This window comes from Leptonotus elevatus, chromosome 17 (assembly GCF_054856555.1).
Source record: "Leptonotus elevatus isolate MCC_2025b chromosome 17, RoL_Lele_1.0, whole genome shotgun sequence".
Lineage (NCBI taxonomy): Eukaryota > Metazoa > Chordata > Actinopteri > Syngnathiformes > Syngnathidae > Leptonotus > Leptonotus elevatus.
The window spans coordinates 15,871,165-15,893,856 of record NC_141255.1 but is presented as its reverse complement, the minus strand read 5'-3'; the positions used below and the strand labels follow the sequence as shown (position 1 = coordinate 15,893,856).

Below are 22,692 nucleotides of genomic sequence, written 5' to 3'. Positions count from 1 at the left end.
CTCCAGTTTTCCACTTCATTGTTCCGACGTATTGCAGCGGCATCAGACTCCTCACCAGGTTGAGCATCATTTTTTATTTTGTGCTCATCAGTCCGAGTAGTAGTGAAGACATTGTCAGGCCCTGTGACAGTCGTAGCGTCAACATCATCTGCCTTATTACTTTTTTGTTTTGCATAACAAATCCGCATGTTTGCCTCAATGAAGAAAAGGTGACGAGCAACAAAGCGGTCAACGCGAATGGGTAGGCTGTCATGCTTGAAAAGTCCATTTTTGAGGATGTTGAACTCCGCTTCAACAGCAGCGGACCTTGCAGTGATGCTGGGGCTTCTGAAGAGAGGGACCATTATTCCTGTCCAGAGTGGTAAGTAACTTCCAAGTCCTATTATGTGGGGAATGATCTCAGGGAGGAAGTGGATGTTATTTCTATCCCCATTAGCCATGGCAAGTGACTTGCTCTCCTCACAGATTTCTGTCACCCACTGTCGGGCGTTAGTCTGGATCTGCTGATTGGACGCATCCGCTGGTTCTTGCGCCTCAACCTCTTCATCTGGAATGCTGACAATTTCTTCAGCAATTTTAGCATTCAGGTACTTCTTGCACTTTTCTGATGGGAGCGGTGCTCCAGAACTGTCATTACCTTCTGATTCACTAAGTGCCACAACAGTGATGGCCCGTAGAAGTTCTTTTGATTGTTCCACACATTGTGACTTCAGAAGCTGTGCTAATGACCTCACAAAGAAATGTTTAACGCAATATCTTTTGTTTTTCAGGCAGTCCCACTGGCAGATCATCTTGAGGCAGTGTGCAACATCTACCCTGACAAAACATGGGGGCAGGTTTGCATGTTCATCCCCAAGTAAGACTTTAAAACATTCATTGACGTAGCTCTTCAAGTCGGGATGAGGGGTAAAAGCTTTGACTAGAGCTCCAAGAATGGCCAGCGAAAAATCACTCACGGCTTCTTTTGGAACAGGTGCACCTGCATGAATCCATTCCTTCAGCCACTGCGTGATAGCACAAATATCATGTTTCTCTGACAGCATCTGCACCACGGGTATACTAGAGCTGTTATGCCCCGTCATAACACCCTGATAAAGGAAGATATGGCCTGATGAGCCATTCGGTCTCACTAGCTTTTTAACTACTGAGCCAGTTGCATCAAAACATACTGTTGGTTTACATTTTTGGGATAATGTCTTGTACACACGCATCTGCGTTTGGCTCCAGTAGTGACAGAAAAACTTGTCCAGTCCAATGTCTTTAATGCTACCTCTGTGAGGTGCACTGTACTTCAGCAGCTGCAATGACAAAATGGGGTTTTTGTCACCTAATGCCATGTTATTTTTCTCCTGTTTTGCCTTGCGCAGGGTGGCCAAATTTGGGAGATGGCTTGGCTCAGGATCTCCGAAGTCCATCAGTTTCTCTGCATGTGATGCCCGCCACACATGTGGTTCCATCCTGCCCTCAACGTGTTCTTGAGCTATCTGCGCACGCAAATGACCTGACATGAAGCGCTTTGAGCTGCCGGTGTGCAGGGAGTCATCACTGTTCTTAATGTAACAATTGAGCATCATTGGACTATTGATTTGGGGTTCTTTGTCACAATTAATGCTGAGAAGGCCGTGACACTCCTTGCAGTAGCCTCTGATTTCGATATAATTATTTGTGGCTAATGGAAAGACCTTGGCTCGTTTAAAAACAAATGTGCAAGGAACTTTAACTGCTTTCCAGATTTGCTCATTTATGATGTGGCTCCAGGTGCCAGGCTTCAAAATTTTATATTTTCTTTCTTGGGTTTGACAGTACTTATCTTTGTATATAGCCTTTTCTGGAATACATTTTCTCCACTTGTCAAAAGGCACTTGAATCTGAAAGGACCGTTCAGGGAAAAGGGGCTCTGATTCTGAGCCCGTGTGATCGCTAGTTTCAGGATCAGTTTCAGCTTCAAACCCCAAAGCTGACCAGACGTTATGTCTGTTTGTCTTAACAAAGCTGTATATAGCCTTTGCAGACATCTTTTTCCCCAACTTCTCACTCAGATCCATCCACACAGTGTCTTTTGGAGTGGCTATGTTGCCGTTTTGGTGTATGGCCTCTTTTGATGAGCAGAGAACAGCAAAAATTGAGTCCTTGTCTACTGCTGGTTGTTTGGGCATCTAGTTTAAGGATAAATAAATATAATTAGGATTCATTACTTGAATAATTTTGCCCTTGGCGGAAATAAAATCATAATACACTCCCAGGACTCCAGACTTCTCCTAAATGGTGGCATTTTGCCCCTAAAATTTGAGACAGTACAACTAAATAGATTATTTTTAATGGTTGAATATTAGATTATTTAAAATTCTTAAATATTTTTGTTGCTGACAAATGTATGCTCCACACTTCCACCTAATATCAGTAATATAGAAATGGATGGATGTGACAATGAGTAGAGAAGTGAAATGTCAATTTGTGGGGGGGGGGGGGGGGTACATCTGGAGCCCTGACTGTGTACTATACTTCAGGTGCTTGGCTTTCAATCAAGTGTTTTTGGAAATGGTCTAGAGTCTACACCAGCTGTTAGAAATCCAATGCAATGAGGTGCTCGTAGACAAAAATATAAATATAAAATAATATGCATCATAAAGCTGCATTATGAATTATTATTAAAAATTACGTTTTCCCTACGAGGTCAATGCAGTTGCTAAATTACAAGGGTCTACATGTGAATAATGTCATCTAACTAGCTAGTGGGTATAAACATTTTCAGTGGTTTTGCACTGTAGACATTACTCTGAGACTATCAGTGATGCCTTTCATTATTTACATGAACTCATTTTGTACACATTTTACTTACATTGGTGGATAGATGAAGTAAAGCTTGAAACTTGAAGTTAGCAGGCAGAGTTTCAAAAATGGACCAAAAAGACGAATACCAACCATCTGCGTGAATACACTGTTTATTATTTGTACACGTGCCCATGGTGGGGGTTGGGGGTACACTGAAAAAAGTGTGTTGGATTTGTTTTTGTTTTTTAAAGAAGAAAAAACGGACATTGGTTGCACACATTAAAGTTATGTTTTACCAACATGAATATTGTGCAAAATAAAATCATATTTATCTTGTTAGCATAACTTCTCAAGGTCGACTGTTGTGTCCATTTGGAGTTTTTTTTCTTCTTCTACGTGCTAACAGCATAGAAAATAAAGGAATGACTTTTTGTTTATTATGTACTCGTGATTAAATTAACATGGACAAAATTGTCGGTATGAAAGAAAAAGCATATGTAGTAAGTTAATGAGTAATCTGACTTCTGAATAGTGTTTCAACAGAATTATTTTAGTAAAACAAATTCACGAGAAAGGCATGGACAAAAATGAAGGTATTTGTTGCACAACGTTTTGAGGCAATCACGGCATACAAATGATATTTTGTATGCCGATATAACTTTAATTTAGACTTTGATCTGCACCTCTCAGCAGTTGGGCCGACTCTTGTTCCACAGATTTGAAGGTTGCTTTCTCCAGACGGCGTGTTGGTGGTGACGTCATCAGACTAAATGTACCATATCTATAAAACCGTCGCACCACAAACAAAAATTTTAACTGCACAGACCAGCACTAACGCAGCACAAACGATTGGCACCATTTTGGGTGCATTTCAAAGGAAATGGGGGGCTGGAAGACGTCATCATAAATTAAATATGCCATATCTATAAAACCGTCACAGCACAAACGCAAATTTTAACTGCACAAACAAACACTAACACAGCACAAACAATTGGACCCATTTCGTGTCCGTTTCTTAACTCTTTGACTGCCATAAATGTTATAAAACGTTTAGCATAAACCTAGGGAAGGGCGGCGAGGACGTTAAAAGACGTCCCCTATGTTTTTTGTTTTTTTTTCAAAAACGGGTGCAGGAAAGCCTTGGGCAGCTGTGCTGAAAGTATCAGGCAGATCTGATTAGTAAAAGACTCGTTTTGGCCCCTAGAGGGCAGCGATGACTCTCTTTGCACAAGGTTGGATGGGCCGCCCACCGTGGGCGTCAGTAGAAGACGTGAGGCGGAGCTAGAGTGTTGAGGAGACAATGGCTGGTTCAAGCCATTGTGGCTTGACCAAGCAACCGGTTGCAAGCAACTCACGCTTGAGCATTTTTTTCAAAGACGGAAAGCATCAATCAATACTAAAAAGCGCATTGATGTCGACGATGATGATGACTCCGAGCTTGACGCCAAAGTTGGAAGCCTTGACGCGACTGTTTATGATTACGTAGTAAGCCTCACCGGCTAAGCGCGGCTAGCGCGGCTAGCGCTGCTAAGGCCGGAAAACGCGCACAATAGCCGGCCGGGTACTTCTACACAATCGGACATTCGATCGGGCGATGGAGAGTTGGCATCGACCAATGCAGATTGATGATGATGATGATGATGATGATGATGATGACTCCGAGCTTGACGCCAAAGTTGGAAGCCTTGACGCGACTGTTTATGATTACGTAGTAAGCCTCACCGGCTAAGCGCGGCTAGCGCTGCTAAGGCCGGAAAACGCGCACAATAGCCGGCCGGGTACTTCTACACAATCGGACATTCGATGGGGCGATGGAGAGTTGGCATCGACTAATGCAGATTGATGATGATGATGATGATGATGATGACTCCGAGCTTGACGCCAAAGTTGGAAGCCTTGACGCGACTGTTTATGATTACGTAGTAAGCCTCACCGGCTAAGCGCGGCTACCGCTGCTAACGCCGGAGCTGCACAAGCGGACATTCGATCGGACAATGAAGAGTACCCCGAGTCCAATGCATATTCATCGGAGGAGCGGGTACAGTCTGATCACGGAGAAGACACTGTTTCTGGACTACGATGCCACCATGAATGGAGTGGATAAAATGGATCAAAACATCTCCTACCACCCGGTATAGCAACTGAAGGACACGAGGAAGCGAGACGTAACGTAACCGTAGCATGATCCTGATATTAGACTTGATGGCAACACACACTGCTGTGTATACTTGCTATTCCCCGGAAAAAACGGCCTGCAAGAAAGTGGAGCACGCGAAGAGGCAATCTTGTGCAAATGCTGTTGCGTCTCCTTGCACGCAGGAGAGTTACAAAAAGAAAAACTGTCGTTGAAACATCCACATATTTGTAAATAGCACCACAGTTGCACATATTTGTAAATAGTTTGCCAAATTGTTGTCAAATTGTTACACTGTTGAATGTAAATAAACGTATTTTGCTATCAAAAAACACTTTTTCATTCTTGGTGGTAGTGTTTTATAGAAGTAAAGCACTATTTAGGTGTTTGTGGCATCATTCATGGACAAAAAGAAGTGTCAAATTCACTAGAATGCATGAAATAATATCGTTTCACTAAAAGCTTGATTTCTCCGTATTTTGGTCCAAAACAGGCGAAATTGGGTCAAACTAACTATTTTCTATTGTTGATTACTAAAGAACGGAATAAGGTAGAAACAAACTTTTTTTTTCTGATGAAAGATGAAAGTCCAATCTTTCATTTGGTAGTACGTGTGTTTCCATAGTCCAAACAGAACATTTTCTGTGGACCTTGAAAGATCAGTCAAAATGCTTAAATCGGCTGGCACTGACGGCATCCCTTTTCTGAAAACGTCTGGCAGTCAAAGAGTTAATAGATGGGGGGCTGGGTGAACTCTGGATGACCTAAAAAATAATTTATATTAACTGCAAAACAGTAATAGCACAAACCAAACTTTTTACGGCACAAACCAGCACAAACGAAAGAGACTATTTCCAGCAAATTTTGCATGGTGACAATTTTGGAGGTACAAGGTTTTGGCCCAAAGCCAGTGATATATAGTTAAAAATGTCAAAATCTATATTTAGAAAAAACAAAACAGGAAGATCAACATTGGTGGGGTTGAAGACAAACATACAATGACATCAACAACCTCCTTGGGGCGTTAATGTGATGTCTTTAAGCGTCTTGCAAACAGCATCATAAATAAGTAACAAGGACAAACAGAGGCTTGTCTTAATACACTAACATTAAAACCAAATTCCAAACTGCTGCTAATACAGTGAGAAAATCATCAGTAAGAGTACAAAACTACACTTTAAAGCTATTGTGGCTTTTGTTGGCTTCCTTTCGACACCTGCCTTGTGTCAGAATAAATGGGACCCTGCCAGGAGTCTTCGTCTGCTCAATGGGACATTAATCTGCTACTAGTGAGTGGGCCGCGAATGCTGGAGTAACCAGGCACTGATATATGGTGGGTTTTAAACCAAGCACTGCTACTGCCAATGGACGATGGAGTTTATTCAGCTGACGACAGTATAAAACCGAGTCCAATGGAAAAAGATTCAAAGCGAATGGAACACAAACAAACTCCGCTAAGAACGAAAAATTTAACTCTGAGGGCTGTATGTTTTTGTCTCATAACCAGGCAACAAAAAGTATCCGAAGAATGCACAGAAGCCACCTAGATGGCAAAAAGGGCTCAAATGAATATGAGGTCATTCCAAGACATGTTGGAAAAGTGAAAATTCTGACAACATTCGCAACGTACTTCCTGTAAAAGCCACCTTTCAGACACAGTGGATGGGAAGAAAAAGAGACACAAGCGGCCGGATGATTTATGTCGCCGCAGAGTCAAACCACACAGGAAGAACATCTTCCCATCATACCTTACATGGAAACATGCATAAGACTGAAGCATGATGCAATGAGTCACACACACTGGAAGAAACCGTAAACATGACAGCTGAGTGCAAACCTGCAAAAGAAGAAAGTCATTTGCACGGAGGACATATTTGTTTAAATGTCCCCAAAATGTCATAAATCTTCATCTCTTCTTGTCTTGTTATAACACACGTCACTAAATCACATGGTGGAATGCCATTTTTTCCCCTTTTTTGTGCTGCGAGGCTGCTTTTCAAGGGTATTACGTGACAAGGTATTTTTCAAAATAAGGGGCTGCATTCCTTGAGAGAGATAGGAGGGGATTAAGGGGCGGTTTGGACCCAGGGTGGGGTGTTGGGGGAGAGCAAGATGACTGGACCGAGAGGCGCTATTGCTCACAGTGGGCGTAGCGAATGATCCCAAGACGCTGTTTGGAGTTTGCTTGGATTGACAATAGTGACATCATTCTATAGAATTACACACAAAAATCCAGTTTGTCACACTTTCTCCGTCAATGTATATTGCGCTGCTCATTCTGGTGTACACCTTGGCCACCTGGGGGCAGTATGGAGACACAGCTCCTCTCGATTCTCAGTCTCATGTCAGTAATATTTGTCATTATGCACAATGCATAGAGAATAAAGAATATATGCCTGTGAATATTATTATCAGGGGTGTCAATATTAGTGCGTTAAATTTAGTTAATTTAATGTTCCTTTAACAGCACTGATTTTTTTAACGTGCGATTAATAACCGGCCCTTACATGGAAAGCCTGTAATGTAATTCCAGTCGCAATGCAACACGTCCACGTCAAAATTTAGCAGTAATAAATGTAATAATAATGCATATATTTGTGGAGACTGGGGTTATGTTGTATTTTACAATTTTAAAAATGTGCAGAATTTCACAAATTACTTTATGTTAGAGATTAGATAGCTCTAGGGAAAGAAAAATGCACTGAGCTGTCATCAATGTCTTACAAATGCAATTATGCCATCTAGTGGTAGAAATATGACCTCAACACAAATCAATGTTTTTTTTACAGTACAGTACATCTTTTTAATTTGAACTATTAGTCTATCAATGACTAAAAGATGAAGCCATATTTCTATTAGTTCAATATTATTTTCCACTTTTATGTTAACAAGAATATGAAAACTTTAACTTTATTGTACATTTAGAACAGATAGAAAATTTGTGATTAATCGTGAGTTAAATATTGAAGTCATGTGATTGATTACGATTGAAAATGTCAATAGTCTGACACCCTTAAGTATTATATAATCTGCCAACATGTGTTCCTGCATTGTTTGTGGTCACACAATCATCTATACAGTACATTCATCTGTACATACATACGTGTATATATATACATATATAATGTATATAGATACAAAAAAATATGTATAATTACAGTGCAATCATTAGGAATCTTGCACGATAACGAATGAATACAAATACCACAACACTTCTCGGCCGCATCCCTCGTTTGTGTCCTGCCCCGTGATGCATGCCATTCCCATCTATTCCCGTCATAGCACAATAGACACTATCTAGTGAAAACAGAGTGCAGCCCAAAATGAATTGAATGGGCCGATAAGTTCTTTGAATGACATTGAACTGCATTGAACTACGTGACTTGTGTGCTGCATAAGAGCGAGCCAGTAAAACTGGCAGCGACACACTTGGGCCAGAAGGAATGTAATAGGAAAGTGACGCTTTTAATGGCAATACTGCACAAGTCAGCAGAAAATTCTGGGGTGTAAACCCATCAAATTCCAAGTAGAGCTCAGCCACCCCGCTTGACAGCGAGAAGCAAAAATGACACACCTTTGTTGAAACAGCTCATCCATTTTGTCTTAGTGAGAAGAGAGCTCACTTCTTCATCCAGAAAACACATTCCAGTCGTGTCATAGCTAAGGTTCCTTCCTGGGCGAATCTTTATTAGCTCCACAGAAAGCTTGAGTGCATGGCTGTGCCGCTTGTTATTAGAATGGCAGGTAGCCAACAAATGTCCTAACAGTGGTCAATGATAACGGTCCTTCTTTAATTGCAGAGTATTCAGATGTCACCCTATTCCCACAGGTGTTTTTTCTACTCATTGTTCCAGACAGTTTTGTGGACAAAGTGACCAGCAGTGCAAGGACTGGATACCCCCATATTCACATTTATGGGTGAAATTCCATTAGAAATAACAAAGCTCTCTTTCTCTGCCTTTTGTATCTTTCACAACGCTGTCTGCCCGAAAACTCAGAGGCCAGTGAGTTCATGTCATTCAACGGCCAACTGCGGCGCGTCACACAATTTCGCTGGTGCCATTTCATCACTAATATGTGTGTGCTAATTTTAGACTACAGCCTATTAAGACCATGGAATGCCCAATCATCTTTAAATTCCATTAGCATGATGTGGTATTTACCATTAAATTGAGGATAAAATTCAGCTTTAGAGGTTAATATATGTACGGTATTTAAGCCTACTAATTCCTAAATTTATTGGAATAACACGTATCTCAGACAGCCGTGAAATTGTAAATAATTGAGCGGCGCTCTTCGGAGGCTGCTCGCTCCGCCGAGGTTGTTGCTGGCACTTTTTTAGCTGATGGCATAACTGGAAATGAGATTTGGTTCACAAAGCAGCACAGCTAAATGGTAAGAAAACCAAAAGTGCAGTTCTGCCCTCCTCCGAGCTGAATCCACGGGGGGGTTAGTCCATCTCTTCTCACAACAAAGTGCCGTCTCCGTCTGGGTTAATTTGGCTCTCAAACGCACGCGGGTGCATGCCTGAACTGTCTTAAACACATACACAGGCACCTTGATGCATACATATTCCTCTCCAACCACCACCCACCTTGTGTTTATGTTGACTGACTGCTATTTCATTTCAGGCCAATTCGGATCCTCAGTGCCCAGTTTGGCTTGGCCGGTGTACCATTACTGGTCATTATTATGTCTAACCTGGACTAATAAGGCTCCATTTTCCAAGCTGCTCTCCCAGGTGGCTGTCAAAGGGCTGAGTGGCGATGTGGGAATCACAATCTAACTCAGGCACACTCAGAAAATAAATGGGATGCAAGCCAGATAGAGGAAACATTGTTGAGTTGTGGGTGCGAGTGCATTGGGGAATAAAAAAAAAAATCTAATTACTTTTAATGAGGCTACTAATTTCCCACCATTGCGCTCTATTGTATGTGTGCCCTCTTCAACATGCAATCCAATGAACCTTGAATAAAAAACTGAAAGCAACCTCCATTATCCAAGCTGAGTCCAAAAACAACAATATGCTAATGAGTATTTTTCAATCAAGCCAATAAAGAAGTAGAGTACCGATAAACTAGTCAAACTGCAGTGTCCGTATTTGCTTTGGGCTGATGCTGGGACCTTTTGAGCTGATACCAAATATTTTAGGTCGTTAAAAAAGACAGAGCAACTACATGGCGATTTGGATGGAGGTCATACACAACCTCTCTTGACTTCAACCCGTTTATATGTTTTAAATCTCCTTTGCGTGACATGTGCCATCTTTAATCTGAAGAGAAGAAGCCATTAGTCTAAATGCGGCGGCTAATTAATCCTTGCTGCTGTTCTGTTAAGACGTCATGCTCAATTTGTGTACAAGCGATGTGTACCGGGTAAACACACTCTGACCTCGTTATTCCTGAAGAGCACACTGTTGATGGGAGCCACAAATGAGGGACAAGGTCTGTATTGGATTTGTTAATTACAGAATTCATTTGTTTTTTTTGGGTGCTTCTGGCTTGTTGAAAATCTGAGTGGACAGAAGCCTTAAAGCCGAAGCGTGAGCCACCAAGAGGGTTAAACTACATTAGGGCACATCATATGAATCAGCCCTTCGTTTAATAAGTACCATTTGGCTGTCACCTCAGTGGCTATAGAGCCGCTCTATTACAGTAAAGCCCCTCCGGTCCAGGGCTTGGGTTATTCAATAAAACCTGACAGAGTGTTTCTTCCAATCACCACTGGCAGGCCTCTGATGAGGTAAAGAGATCTCCCACGTCAACCTCGGCCTTTGCACAGCACCGTCTGATTAAAATGGTTTTCTGAAACCATATTTTTGTTCTCCCTGCGCCCTTGCCAGACATGAGAATAGAATGCAGAGAGACCAAATACAAATGATCCAATAGACGGTGAAATTAATCCACAAAAGCCACAAGATCTTATCTGAACAGGACAGAATACATCCTGAATTTCTTAGAAGCTGAATCCTAAATTTAACAGTCCAATGCCCATCATCTGATACATGATGGGCAACCGTAGCTCATTCCATCTATTTTTCAACAGTGTGCCTACCTTCACCATATCATCTAGCATTTTTGATAGCAACTTTGACATATGTATGCAAAAATGCATGACCAGAACGGACTGTGCTGTAATGCAAGTCTTTATCACAGTCTGGTTTGGTGCTGCCACAAAAAGGACAAAACCCGACTGCAACAGACAATTGGTACCCCCAGACTCACTCTTTTGGGCTTGCACGCTGCAAGGACCGAGATAAGGGCAGGCACAATTCTCTCTGACCCTCCACATCCTGGTCACCACCTCTTTCAGCTCCTTCCGTCTCGTAGATGCTATCTAACTATACACACTAAAACCAGCAGAAGTTCAAATAGCTTCTTCCTCTCTTGCCATCAATTTCCTGAACAGCTGACTCGACATATAGAAGGATTTTCTGCATCATTGCACATTCAAAATTGAGCAACTGGTCACTTTCAATGGTGCAACAATTGTTATTAGAGCACCAATGGTCACTATCTTTGTTGATGACTCTCCGCATCATTTGCACAACTGTTATTGGTAGAAACTCTCTGTACATTCATGTCAGGTCTTTGCTTGTTACTGTTACTACGAGTGTCGCTCATATTGAGCGGAGACAAATTCTTTATGTGTTTTCACAATCACATACTTGGCCAATAAATATGATTCGGACTGCAACATTGAAATGCGGCGCTGGTATCCATGACTACATTTACATGCAGGCAATAACCTGAATATTGGTTTTAAAGGCCATGTAAACACGCACAATAACCCAAATATGCGATCCCTGGGTTACCCCTTCCAAAACTCGAATTCTTGCTCATATAAACGCATTCGGAATTCCTCAATTGAACGGCGCATTGTTTTTCGCTGTGCGCATGCTCTCTATCTTCTTTACTTTTTTTTTTGTTTATTTGAATTCGCAATGAATCTCGGTCTTTCTAGTAACGACTTGTATGCGCAGCTCTGTCCCACTCACTAAAGGAGCTTCACTTGAATACATTGATTTCTCTGCGGCGTTTTAACGTTATTTTGTGACTCTACGGCTTGTGCCTATTATACAAGTATATAAGTTCGTTCTTCTGGCGTGTAACCCGCCGGAAATACTCAAGGCGGTTGTAAACAAACACGACGCTCGCAGCAAAGAACCACACTTATGGAGCGAGGAGGAAAACGACTACTTTAATTAGCGTGGTGAGTGACATAAATATGTCTTTTATTGATCGTAGAATATTAAAAGCGCAAAAGACGTTGATTTACATAATTACGTTGTCCGTGCGTCACGATCTGAACGGGATATTCCAATCGAACACGAATGAGCATGTAAACGAGAGTCGCTCTCTCCGTCACGCATGTAAACAGGTTATCGCCAATGTTTCAGAAACCGGAATTCTGGCCTTAACCCGAATGTTGACTGCATGTAAACATAGTCCATGTCTGAAAATCTAAGGAAGGGCTCACTGGGGATTTGCCTGAACACACTCTCCATTTGTTTGGGGTGTTGATGGAAGAATGGCTCTGCTTTTGATCTTCACTCTTAATCACTTTCACCGACCCCCCCCGTCCTCGTCTCAACAGGGCAGTGACACGTGAAGTGGAAACTAATGGCAACAGCGGAGTGTCTCCGCCGCCAGCCCTGTCGGTAAAGCATTCCTGAGCGATCCTCGGAGGCTCATATGCAAATCTATGTGAGTATGCTTTTGATTAGGAGGTACAAAAGACTACACTCTATAAATGTGCTCTTAAAACAATTACCGCTACTCGGCATGGGCCCCAGCTGCTTTACGTATTGGAGACGTACAATACATGCATTGACACCACAAAGTCTGTCCATTCCTTGAATCCTTCTGGTCTAAGCCCTTACACCGTCAGGACTGACAATTTTACATTCAGACATTCACATTCCGGATTTGTGCTGAACTAATAATAGGAATGTCATCAATATGCCCAGCGGCTTGCCTCAAACTCTCTGGAATAACAACAACAACCTACAGTATATGCAAACTTGGGCTGAGTCAAACTTTGCACAGACTTCCCACTCAAGTCAGGTTTCTCTGTTGTTAGTACAGTTAAGCAGGAAATGAGGATGCCTTGGTTTGTACCAATGTTTTCCGGTAAACAAAGAATAGTATTTCTTGTGGCTGGGCAATGAACCGACAAAAGTAACACCAAAAGTCACCCAAGACCCTCTTACCATCCTAATTGCACTAATCGGCTCTTCCTGAGTGTTTAAGAAAATATGATAACGTTTGCAAATCCATCATGATAGCGTCATATTTGTTTCGGTTGGTTAAAGCGCAAAAGAGAATTCAAAATGCTCTCATTTTTGAAGTTCTTCCAAGGTACACACGCAGACGTAGAAGTCTGCTTCATGTGCATATCCATTTAAGGACAGGGTGATTGTTTTTATGTGTATGATGTCACTCCTCGCCGCCGTTGGACAAATCTCATGCGTTATGGCGGCCGTCCAACATGTAGTTCACACTAGCCAAGCAAACACACACACACATAACCTCCGTAAGCCACCAGCACAAATCCAGCAAGCCTATTAGTGACCCACACAGTGGCCTGTCTGTCCCTAACCCCTCCAGCGCTCTTTTTTTTCCTTGTGCGACTCAGAGCAGTTAACCTTGCTCGCTGTGTAAACACATGACCTCACTGATCATGTGTTTATACTCAAAGGTATTTTTCACACACACATCGCTGACATTTACCTCATCCTATTACAATCCACACTCTTTAAATTCCCCATCATTCCTAAAATATGGGGTTTAAAACATTAATGACAGTAATGTTACTTTCGTTAACAAAAAATAAACAAAAAATATTTTCGTCAACACACATTTTTCACCCGACGAAAACTAGACTAGACTAGGCTAGACCTAATTACTAAACAATAACTGGGACTAAATCAGTATGCAGTTTCATCAACTAATGAAGACGAGATGAAAATGTACTTCGTTCAATAAAAACGGGACTAAAATCTATGGACATATTAGTTCATAAACAAAGACGAGAGGAAAATATGATTTTGTAAAATCCTGTCCCTGCTAATCTGTCGCTGTGACACTGTCATGTGACACACACCCTTTCAAATTTGCAGCTAGCTAACACATGGGACAGACAAGGAAGTGGATTCACGTGAAGGGTTAAAAAAGGAAGTAAATTATAATTATGACGTAACATTAATCCAACGGCTTTAACGTCCCAACAATAATGTTAATCCGACCGCTAACTAATGCTGGCTAACTTACTAGCTCATAGCATGAAGCCATCGTAACCACTTGATGATATACTGCAATTGTGTCAAGTTTTTGATCAAAAAGATGTGAGAATTTTTTGTGTAAAATAGTTTTAGATCTGAAATGTTCACCACGTGCCTCTACCATTGAATGTGATTGAAACTGGACTAAAAAAGACTAAATTTGAAAACGGAGGACAAAATTAACACGAAATGACAGATTGGCCAAACTTGTTTGGTTATGGGAGGCTGGAGGGAGAATGATTGTAAAATACAAGGAAATATCCATGTACAGAATGAGTTATGTATAGCATTTGTTCTTAAGCGGAGTATGAGAGTTTCAAAAACAAAGGTTGTAATGGTGGGGAAGGAGAGGAATGGCGGGAGTAAGTTGCTTCCACAAAGTAGAGTCGTGCACGTCTGCGGTCCCGCTGGGAGGATGCAAAAGGAAAGCACAAGGCCAATCAGCTAACAGAGACATTTCCTGTGCTCGTTTTATCAGATGAGAAGAAGCCCAAAGGCTAACTGTTCCTGTCGAAAGCACTGTACATTTCTCCCAATAACCTGCTTTGGGGAATGAATATGCATCATTGCGGGATGACATCAGAAGCGGCGCTTTGGAGAACTGACCTCACTCTCAATCAATCATCCACAAAAATGCCATGAAATGTGAGGAAGAAAGTATTTTATCTTTAAAGATACAAAGCAACGCTGCCTTGCTAAGATTAAAAACCATCACCTAGTAAAAAAACTAAACAAAGAAAAGGATTACAAATGTCTTGTTTCACATCTTTGAAACTTGGCATCTGGCGGCGAATAGATGGTGGGCCAACCAATGCCGACATGCCATGCTGCTTATTAGGCAATCTGGCTCGGAGTGATAGCGCTTTAAAGGCAGAAAAACGACATGGATGAAAGGTCGCTGGCATTTTCAGTGTGGCTAAAGCCTACGGAAAGTCAAGCCTGTCAGGCCTACCTGATGGTTGGTTCAGGCCTAAGAACAAAAGTGTTAGTCTATTCCAAAATAATTGTCTTCAAAATGTAGTTCGATTAAATGATAAATGGTACTTCATTATAGTGCTTTTCCACCTTACAAGGCGCTTTATATTCGACTACTTATTCACCTACGGATGACGCAGCGTCAGGAGCAACTAGGGGCTCATTATTTTACTCATGTGGTCACAGTGGCATGAGATCGAATTTACACGACCACTCTACCACTGAGCCACGCCGCCTCCAAATGGTTAGTTGTGCACTAACAGGCCAGACTCAGCTTGACTAAACATGGGGACTGAAATGATTCAGCATTCTCCTTCACCCAAGAGACAGCACAAGTCCAATTGCAGAAACATATCAGATGATGCAACGGCGGCGTGGATGCTCACCAATGGAATTGCCCCACGTCAGCTTGGCTGCGTTATGACGAAAAACAAATACAACGCTAAATTACGCTAAAGGAAATGTCATGGCAAGGGAGGGGCGACAGCGGTCTCAAATCTCAAATTTCTATATCACAAACATCTGCAGAGCACTTACGGTGTATTTTCCACGACCTAACTAAACGCGGTCTAGTGTTTTATGCCCTCGTGTGATTTCACTAGCAATTAGGCAGTGCGGCCGCTTTCACTTGTTACCCAGCGAAGAGTTAAGATTTCTTTTTCCTATTCCAGATCTGTCTGTGGGTCCAAACAGTGTGGTTCTGGTTGCAGAGCATTCAAATGACATGCTATCCAATTTTGAGGGTGTGTGTATGTGTGTGAGGGGGGGGCCGCAGACCCCATAAGCTTCTTGTCAAATCTCAATCACACTCACAAACCTCGCCTAAAGTGCATCTGGCTGGATGATTTTGAAAATAATCTAATTCTGATCGTTTTTCCCCTCAATACAGTAATGTGATCTAATATCCAATTATTTTTTTAAAGGTCCTCTCCCTGTTTTTTTCTTCTTCTAACAAACAAGCAACAAATGAATCAGTATTGCAAAAAATAATAGGTTAGCCTGATGCTAAAATAAAGACAAATGAACCATCAATTAATATGAGAGACATTTTGTAAATTCCGTAACGTATTCAGCGATGGCTTTGTGTCCTTAATTGTATTTTTCGCGCTTATTACTTTTTTTAAATAATATATTTATTCATAATAATAACTATATTACTATATTACATATTATATTTGTGTTTATAATTATTATTATTATCATGAAAACCTAATGTGTTTGAGAAAAAAAGGTCAAATTTCAAATCAGCGCAAAAAAAAAGTATCTCGAAAACTTTAATTGCATCTCTGATGAAAGATTCAGTAAAAAAAAGTTAACAAGTGTAATTTAACTCATTCCCTCGCAGCCATTTTCACTGAAGCAACCCACTTTGCACCCAGCTGTTTAACTGGATTTTGACTACCAAAAGAAAGATTATAGTCTCTTCTTTCATCAGGAAAAAAAAGTATATTTGTATCTGTTTGCAGCAGTTAGCATTAGAATATAGCTAAGTTTAGTCATTATTCACAAACCTGTTCAAAACAGTGGGGAAAGGAGCTTGTTGCAACATGGCCCTGGTTGATCTCTTATACTCTGTTGCCACCTGCAGGCCGTTTTTGTAAAAACTACCATTGCTCCAAGCGACCTCTTCAGGTCAGAGGTTGCATCAAAGCCTTCGATATGCTCTAGCATAAAAAACGTATACAAACATTTTGGGACCATGGCAATATTTAAAATAGAACGTTTTTATACGATTTTCAGAGCAAATGAGTTAAACACTTCTGTGGCTGAATCATTTTGACATTTCATGTTTCATGAAACAATGACATGTAAACATTCTTCAACCTCACTTTTTAACACTGAACATAGGGCTGCTCGATTATGAAGAAAATATTAATCACAATTAATTTTGTAATAATTAATCATTTGTTATACAAAACAAGAAAATGTTTAAACGTAAAAAAAAATATTAAGACAAATAAATTTCTTTGAAACACTAAAATTTTTGGACCAAATCAAGATTTATTAAATTAGTCAATTTAAAATTAAAAACAGGTGCAAATATATACATTTAAACAACTCAAAATTTGTATCAATAATCTTTCATTTTTGTTAACAATTATGCCGATGGAGTGTAATAATTGAAATTGTAATTGAATTTGATTAATTGCACATCCCTAACTGAACATATACACTACATATAAAACCTACCAATCGACCAAAATGAAACTCAGTTGTTGTTTTTTCCAAATTGCATTCTACTACATAGTGATTTGAATTTGATTAATTGTTCAGTCCTACATTTATCACAAAGCATGACGATTCTCAAGACAAACATTCTGCATTGAAAGTAGGTGAAAGGTTAAAAAGGGTAAAAGAGACAGGAAACAAAGTTGACAGTTTCATAATGAGAAGAAACTGGTATAATAGAGCTGGCACCTGCTGCCAGGAATCAACGTATGTTTGGCCACTACATCTGCATGCAGTGACTGGAAGCTGGATTTGGGAAGAACATATTGTACATTAAAAATCTATTTTCCAGCCTATTCCACTTGAGTTGGCAGCTGCTGCTCAGTGGTGGTAAGAAACGGCAGATTCCTTCTTTGGAACTCGACACACTGCTGTATTAAGGGGCTCTGGTATCAAACTTGCATGCACGCACTGCACGTGTGGACGCATGTTGATGATGACGTTAATGAGGCGGACGGGGGTCACCGGATCCGTATTGTTTTTTGTTCTTTTTTTTTTAAACTTTAATCAGAGTGAGCATGCTTTCGAGCGAGGGAGTGAGCGTACAGTAACCGGAGGCCTTCAACCACACATTGCAAGTCCAGACTCCGGAAATGCATGGCAATGTTCCCTACATCCTGCCTGCCCGGTCCAAACGCCAACACAGCCAAAGCCCTGTTATCACCCTGTGCAATTACCTCCGCACTGACAATTACACAATCCTGCTGTGCACGCCTCATTATACTGTAAAACATTATGGGCAAAGGGACCCCAAATTTTACTAGATTTTTCCTTGTGCACCTGGTTGATGATGTAATGTCGGAAGGTAGAGCCAAGCAAGGTGCCAAGAGTTCAACTCAAGTCCATTCTCAATGGCCGGACTGGTCTGTTTGACAGCGGCATCCTTTAGTTTGGAATCCAAACACATTTCCTATCTTCAGACACTTCATTAGGTACACCTACACAAACCAATGAGATCCAATGCAAGAGCTGCATTAACAATTCCGCTCTGACAAAAGATGATGCACTGTCAGAGAGATATTAATTAGATTTATTTTTGTGGTTGGAGTTTGCAGCGGTGGCAAAATATTAGAAACAGCTGCCAGTATGATGCAATGCAGTTCTTCGTCACTGCAATCCAATAATAAATACATAATTGTACGACGTGCTCCTGTTGGCATTTTTTTGAGTGGATTGAGGTAGTAAAACTACGAAAGAAACACAACACTATAATTTTAGAATAGTTTCTGCAATGATACCGATTTACTAATTCATTAACTTTACCTTTGTTTTACCATTGCCTACCCTGTAAGAACAGTAAATTACATAAATTACATGTGATATTGTTTACTGTAGGGCGGGGTTTAAAAAATTTAATAATCAATTTTGAATAGATTTTCCTTTTCAAACCTGAATCGATTATTTTAATCTCTCTTTTCCCCATAAATTTATAAGAAAATATAATGAAATCGCCAAGTGTTTTTTGTATTTTATTGTTTTCTTGACATTTACTTTGAAGTGAATCTGAAAAATAATTTGAAATTGAATTGAACTGACAACTCATATTAAATTGAAATATTGTGCGGCGGAGGGGAGGTCACTGACTTGCTTTGGAGTGTGCAAGTGTACCTAATCTAATGTTGGGTTATATCATCCTCAAGAAATTTGGCAATGTCTGAAATCACACAACTGCATCGTCAGCTCCTCCCTCTCATCAGATACTTTCATTTTCAATCACTGTCCCGCCTATGGCCTAAAAAGCAAAAAAAGAGACAAAGGCACTATGCAAGCTCCCCTCCTCCCCTCTCCATCCATGCATACATTTCACACATATTAGTGTGTGACAAAGCTGCGATCAAAGACTTGAAGGCCAACTCAAGTTCAGTATGAGTAGGGGGACCAGTTTTGCTTCAGGGGGCGAGGAGATCACAAAAAAAGGTGTTACCTTGAAAACAGATAGTATGCGGGTTTATCTGCTTTTAAATATTATGGTATTTGCATGTTAGTACCGCATTCTTAAGAGAAAACTGTTTTCAGGATAGCATAATGCTGTAAAAAAAAAAACACACACAAAAAAAACATTAAGTGACTTTATTGTCCTGACTTCAAAAGTGCGATCAAAACTCCAAACCACGTCACCATTGTTTATTTTTGTATAAATCGGGTGTGAAAATACAATTCTCAAGCTTCCGTCGTGACTGACAACGTTATGCATAAGCTCATGAAAAGTTAGGAGAGCGCACAAAGGAGGGAGCGGCTAACGGGCCAAACATGCTCCACAAAAATACGCGTAGCACACCGATCCCCTTTGTTTCAAAAAGACATGTTTGAATGCGTCACAGTAAGTCGGCAATGACATGGCCGGGCTCGTTTTGCGTGCGCTTACCTGTGGATCGTAACGGGACATGATCTCTTCAGTCGAGTGTGAGGAGAAGAAGGAGAAGCAGAGAGTAGAGGCAGCCAGACTGATGTTGCTCCACCGCTCCACGCAGCACCGATAGAAGCCCAACTTAAGCCCCGCCCCCTAAAAATATATAAATAAAGAATACAATGCCAAGTTGGTCAAGTCCGGCGCTGAACTATTTAGCAAATGACACACTTTGTTTCATTCAAATTATTGCGAAACTTTTATTCTGCAGAAGGAAATGGACTTTAAGCAGTCCTTTACTGCTGCACTTTTTTTTTTTTTACTTCCAGTTTTGTAACTACATAATATTAACTTTACTAATATAACAGCTTTAACGACACGTGTTTAGCAAGTGCTTTGACAGACAGAATTACGTAAACAAAACACAGGAAGATCGTCATCCTCATAGAACGTTTAAAGCAGTAACAAAAAGTACATTTACAGCCATGTGAAAAAAATTAAGAGACCACCATGTCATCTTCAATTTCTTGTTCATTTTAATGTCTAGTAACACGAAAAGTGTATCAAGTGACTGACACAAAAGAAAACATGGCATGCGTAAAAGCACTGTTTTGGCAGTACAATGTATATTTATGTAAGAATTTGTTAAGTGATTTTGGTTATGAATGAGAAAACCATTGGAAAATGTCTCGATCAGCTCTTGAATTCAACTCTTATGAGCTGTTATTGTTGTCTTTGTGCCGGTTCTCACTCTCTGTTAAGAAATAGGAGATTAACATATACTTTCAAGAAACAAAAAGACAAAGACTCACTCGCTAGCACAGTTCTGCAAATTGACAATTCAGAACATCCGGCCATTACTGATATTTCCACAATGCAACGTAGGCTAATGCAAATACACGATGAAAACAAACTGCATATTGTATTGCTTTTGCCTGTGACTAGCATACAAACCATGCAGATTGTTTCAGTAGTCAAATTACATTTCTTCACAATTTGAAATCAAAATAATCCTCACAAATCAAATTACAACGATCCAAAATCCAATGCTCTTCAATGAGCGGAGAGCTTCCTTTCGCCAAGTTGACCGCCATTTTGACTTGTGTAAGCACAAAATTGACTACAGAAGGCAAACGTGTGCTTGCGTCAAACTGTTTATTACTCATTCACAGATTCCTGTGATTTTCCTTTCACATATAAAACAAAAAAAAACAATATAAAACCAAAGATAATAACTTCTGATAAGAAGCAAATTGTACATAAAAAAAACTGTATAATGTCGTCCACTAGCCTAATGCTAACTTAATGCTAAACTATTAGATGCTCTTGTAAACAACTGCTGCTTTAGCACTCTGGGATCAGAAGCACATACTAACAGAGCCTTTATGCTCTGTGCTCCGTGAAAAAAAAAAACATTTTAAAACTGGTTTGATACGTACATTGCTTTTAATCACACTGCATCTCTTTTAGTAGACCTCAGTGCTGTCCCCAAAACCCATACAAAATGTTATCTTAAAAATCGACACTATAACAGAGGCACAATATGATGAAACGCAATATAGTGTGGATTCACTGTACTGTATGCTGAAATAATTATGATATTGTCTTAATGTATTCACAAATGTACTCAATATTGTGCAAATGTAAGTGCCGTGAGTCTGAAAGCTAACTGGTTAGAATCTCACAGAGAGAAAAAAAAAAAAGCCATATGACATCAGCTCAAAATAGCATATGGGGATCTATTCTGTTGTGAATGAATGAATGTTTTGTTGTATTCTTTTACTTCAAACATCCATCATTTTGAATGATGACGCTGTAGAATTGAAATCTTCACAGTCGAAAAAACAGTCCACAGCTTCCCGCTATTTGTTACCTGTCAGTCATTTTTCTCAAAGGTGACAAAAACAATAGCTGCACTGTTCTTTTATTCCCTCCCTGTGAATTAACAGCAGCACAGCTTTGTCTTTCCATTAAAAACAACGATGCACTGAACAAAGCCTTGAACTTAAGAGCATTAAGCCACTGGTGCAGAAATGAGCACCATATGCGCCGCCGACGCTCTTTTGCATGTGTCTATTTCAGATAAAGGGAAAAAAATATGAATGTGGCATGTTGATTGCGTGCATGTGCGGATGTAATTGCGTGCGCGGTAAAATCCAAAGCCGACGTGCATGAGAAAGAAGAGAAACAAAGACAAGTGGGTTGGGCAATTCATAGCTCTTCTCATTCCTGAGTAAAATGATGAATTTCAAGATAAACCCGCCATCCATTGTGCAAGTTCTTTCATGACTTTCATCCCAGATCATGTTTGCAAAACTTGGCTCCGAAAACCTTTGTTAGCCTGTTGCCAAATCACCTCATGGTATAATGTGATTGCCAGAAATGATTCTCAGGGTGAGACAAGTTAATGTAAACGTACTATTTAGGAGGGCTGGGTATCGGTTCTAATTTCCTCAATCCATTCGATTTCGGTTCACAAGAGTTCAGTTTGATCTGATTTGGATTTTTTCCAGATTCGATTCACTTCAGTTCAATCCAATATAGAAAAGGAAAATTGATTCAATATCAACTATTCCATGTTTATTTAGTACATCCAGAACTCAGGTTTTCGGATACAGAATCGTGCAACTTGATGACTGAAAACAGCCCCCATAGTCCATGGAATGTCCAGATTTCTGGACATACACCAAACAGAAACATGACAGTCTGAAGTGTTTTTCCACGGTTTTCTCACCATTGTCTGAGTCCCCAGATCAACAAAGGAGTAGTGCTCACTATCACACATTTATACTGTTTTGTGAGCAATATTTGAGAGAAATTGTGATATTGTGTATGTGGAAAAAGTTTTAGATCTTTGAGTTCATCTCGTGAAAAATGGGAGCAAAAGTAGTGTTGCTTTGTGTGTAGATCACTGCATTGGCCCAACAGCAGTGATGACAAACTTTACTACAA

At 40.4% G+C, this 22,692-nt stretch overlaps 2 protein-coding genes across 4 annotated transcripts in view; one reads left to right on the top strand and one right to left on the bottom strand.

Annotated features, from left to right (window-relative positions):
- cald1a (caldesmon 1a) overlaps positions 1-20,003 on the bottom strand; it is a 65,653-nt gene extending 45,650 nt beyond the window's left edge. The window contains exon 1 of one of the 3 annotated variants that reach the window (XR_015090529.1): positions 19,759-20,003. Coding sequence is in view for 2 of the 3 variants with exons in the window: in XM_086059647.1 (XP_085915773.1) it covers positions 19,759-19,779 (21 nt within the window). In the remaining variant the exon portion in view is untranslated. The remainder of the gene's footprint in view (positions 1-19,758) is intronic. The other 2 variants (XM_086059647.1, XM_086059649.1) reach the window with 2 other exon arrangements.
- LOC147160178 (uncharacterized) lies at positions 477-2,090 on the top strand (the record flags this gene model as incomplete). Its single annotated transcript, XM_086059021.1, has 3 exons — positions 477-587; positions 771-856; positions 1,368-2,090. Coding segments are annotated over 3 exons (309 nt in total), but the record flags the coding sequence as incomplete, so codon positions are not given.
- Positions 20,004-22,692: the final 2,689 nt, after the last annotated feature.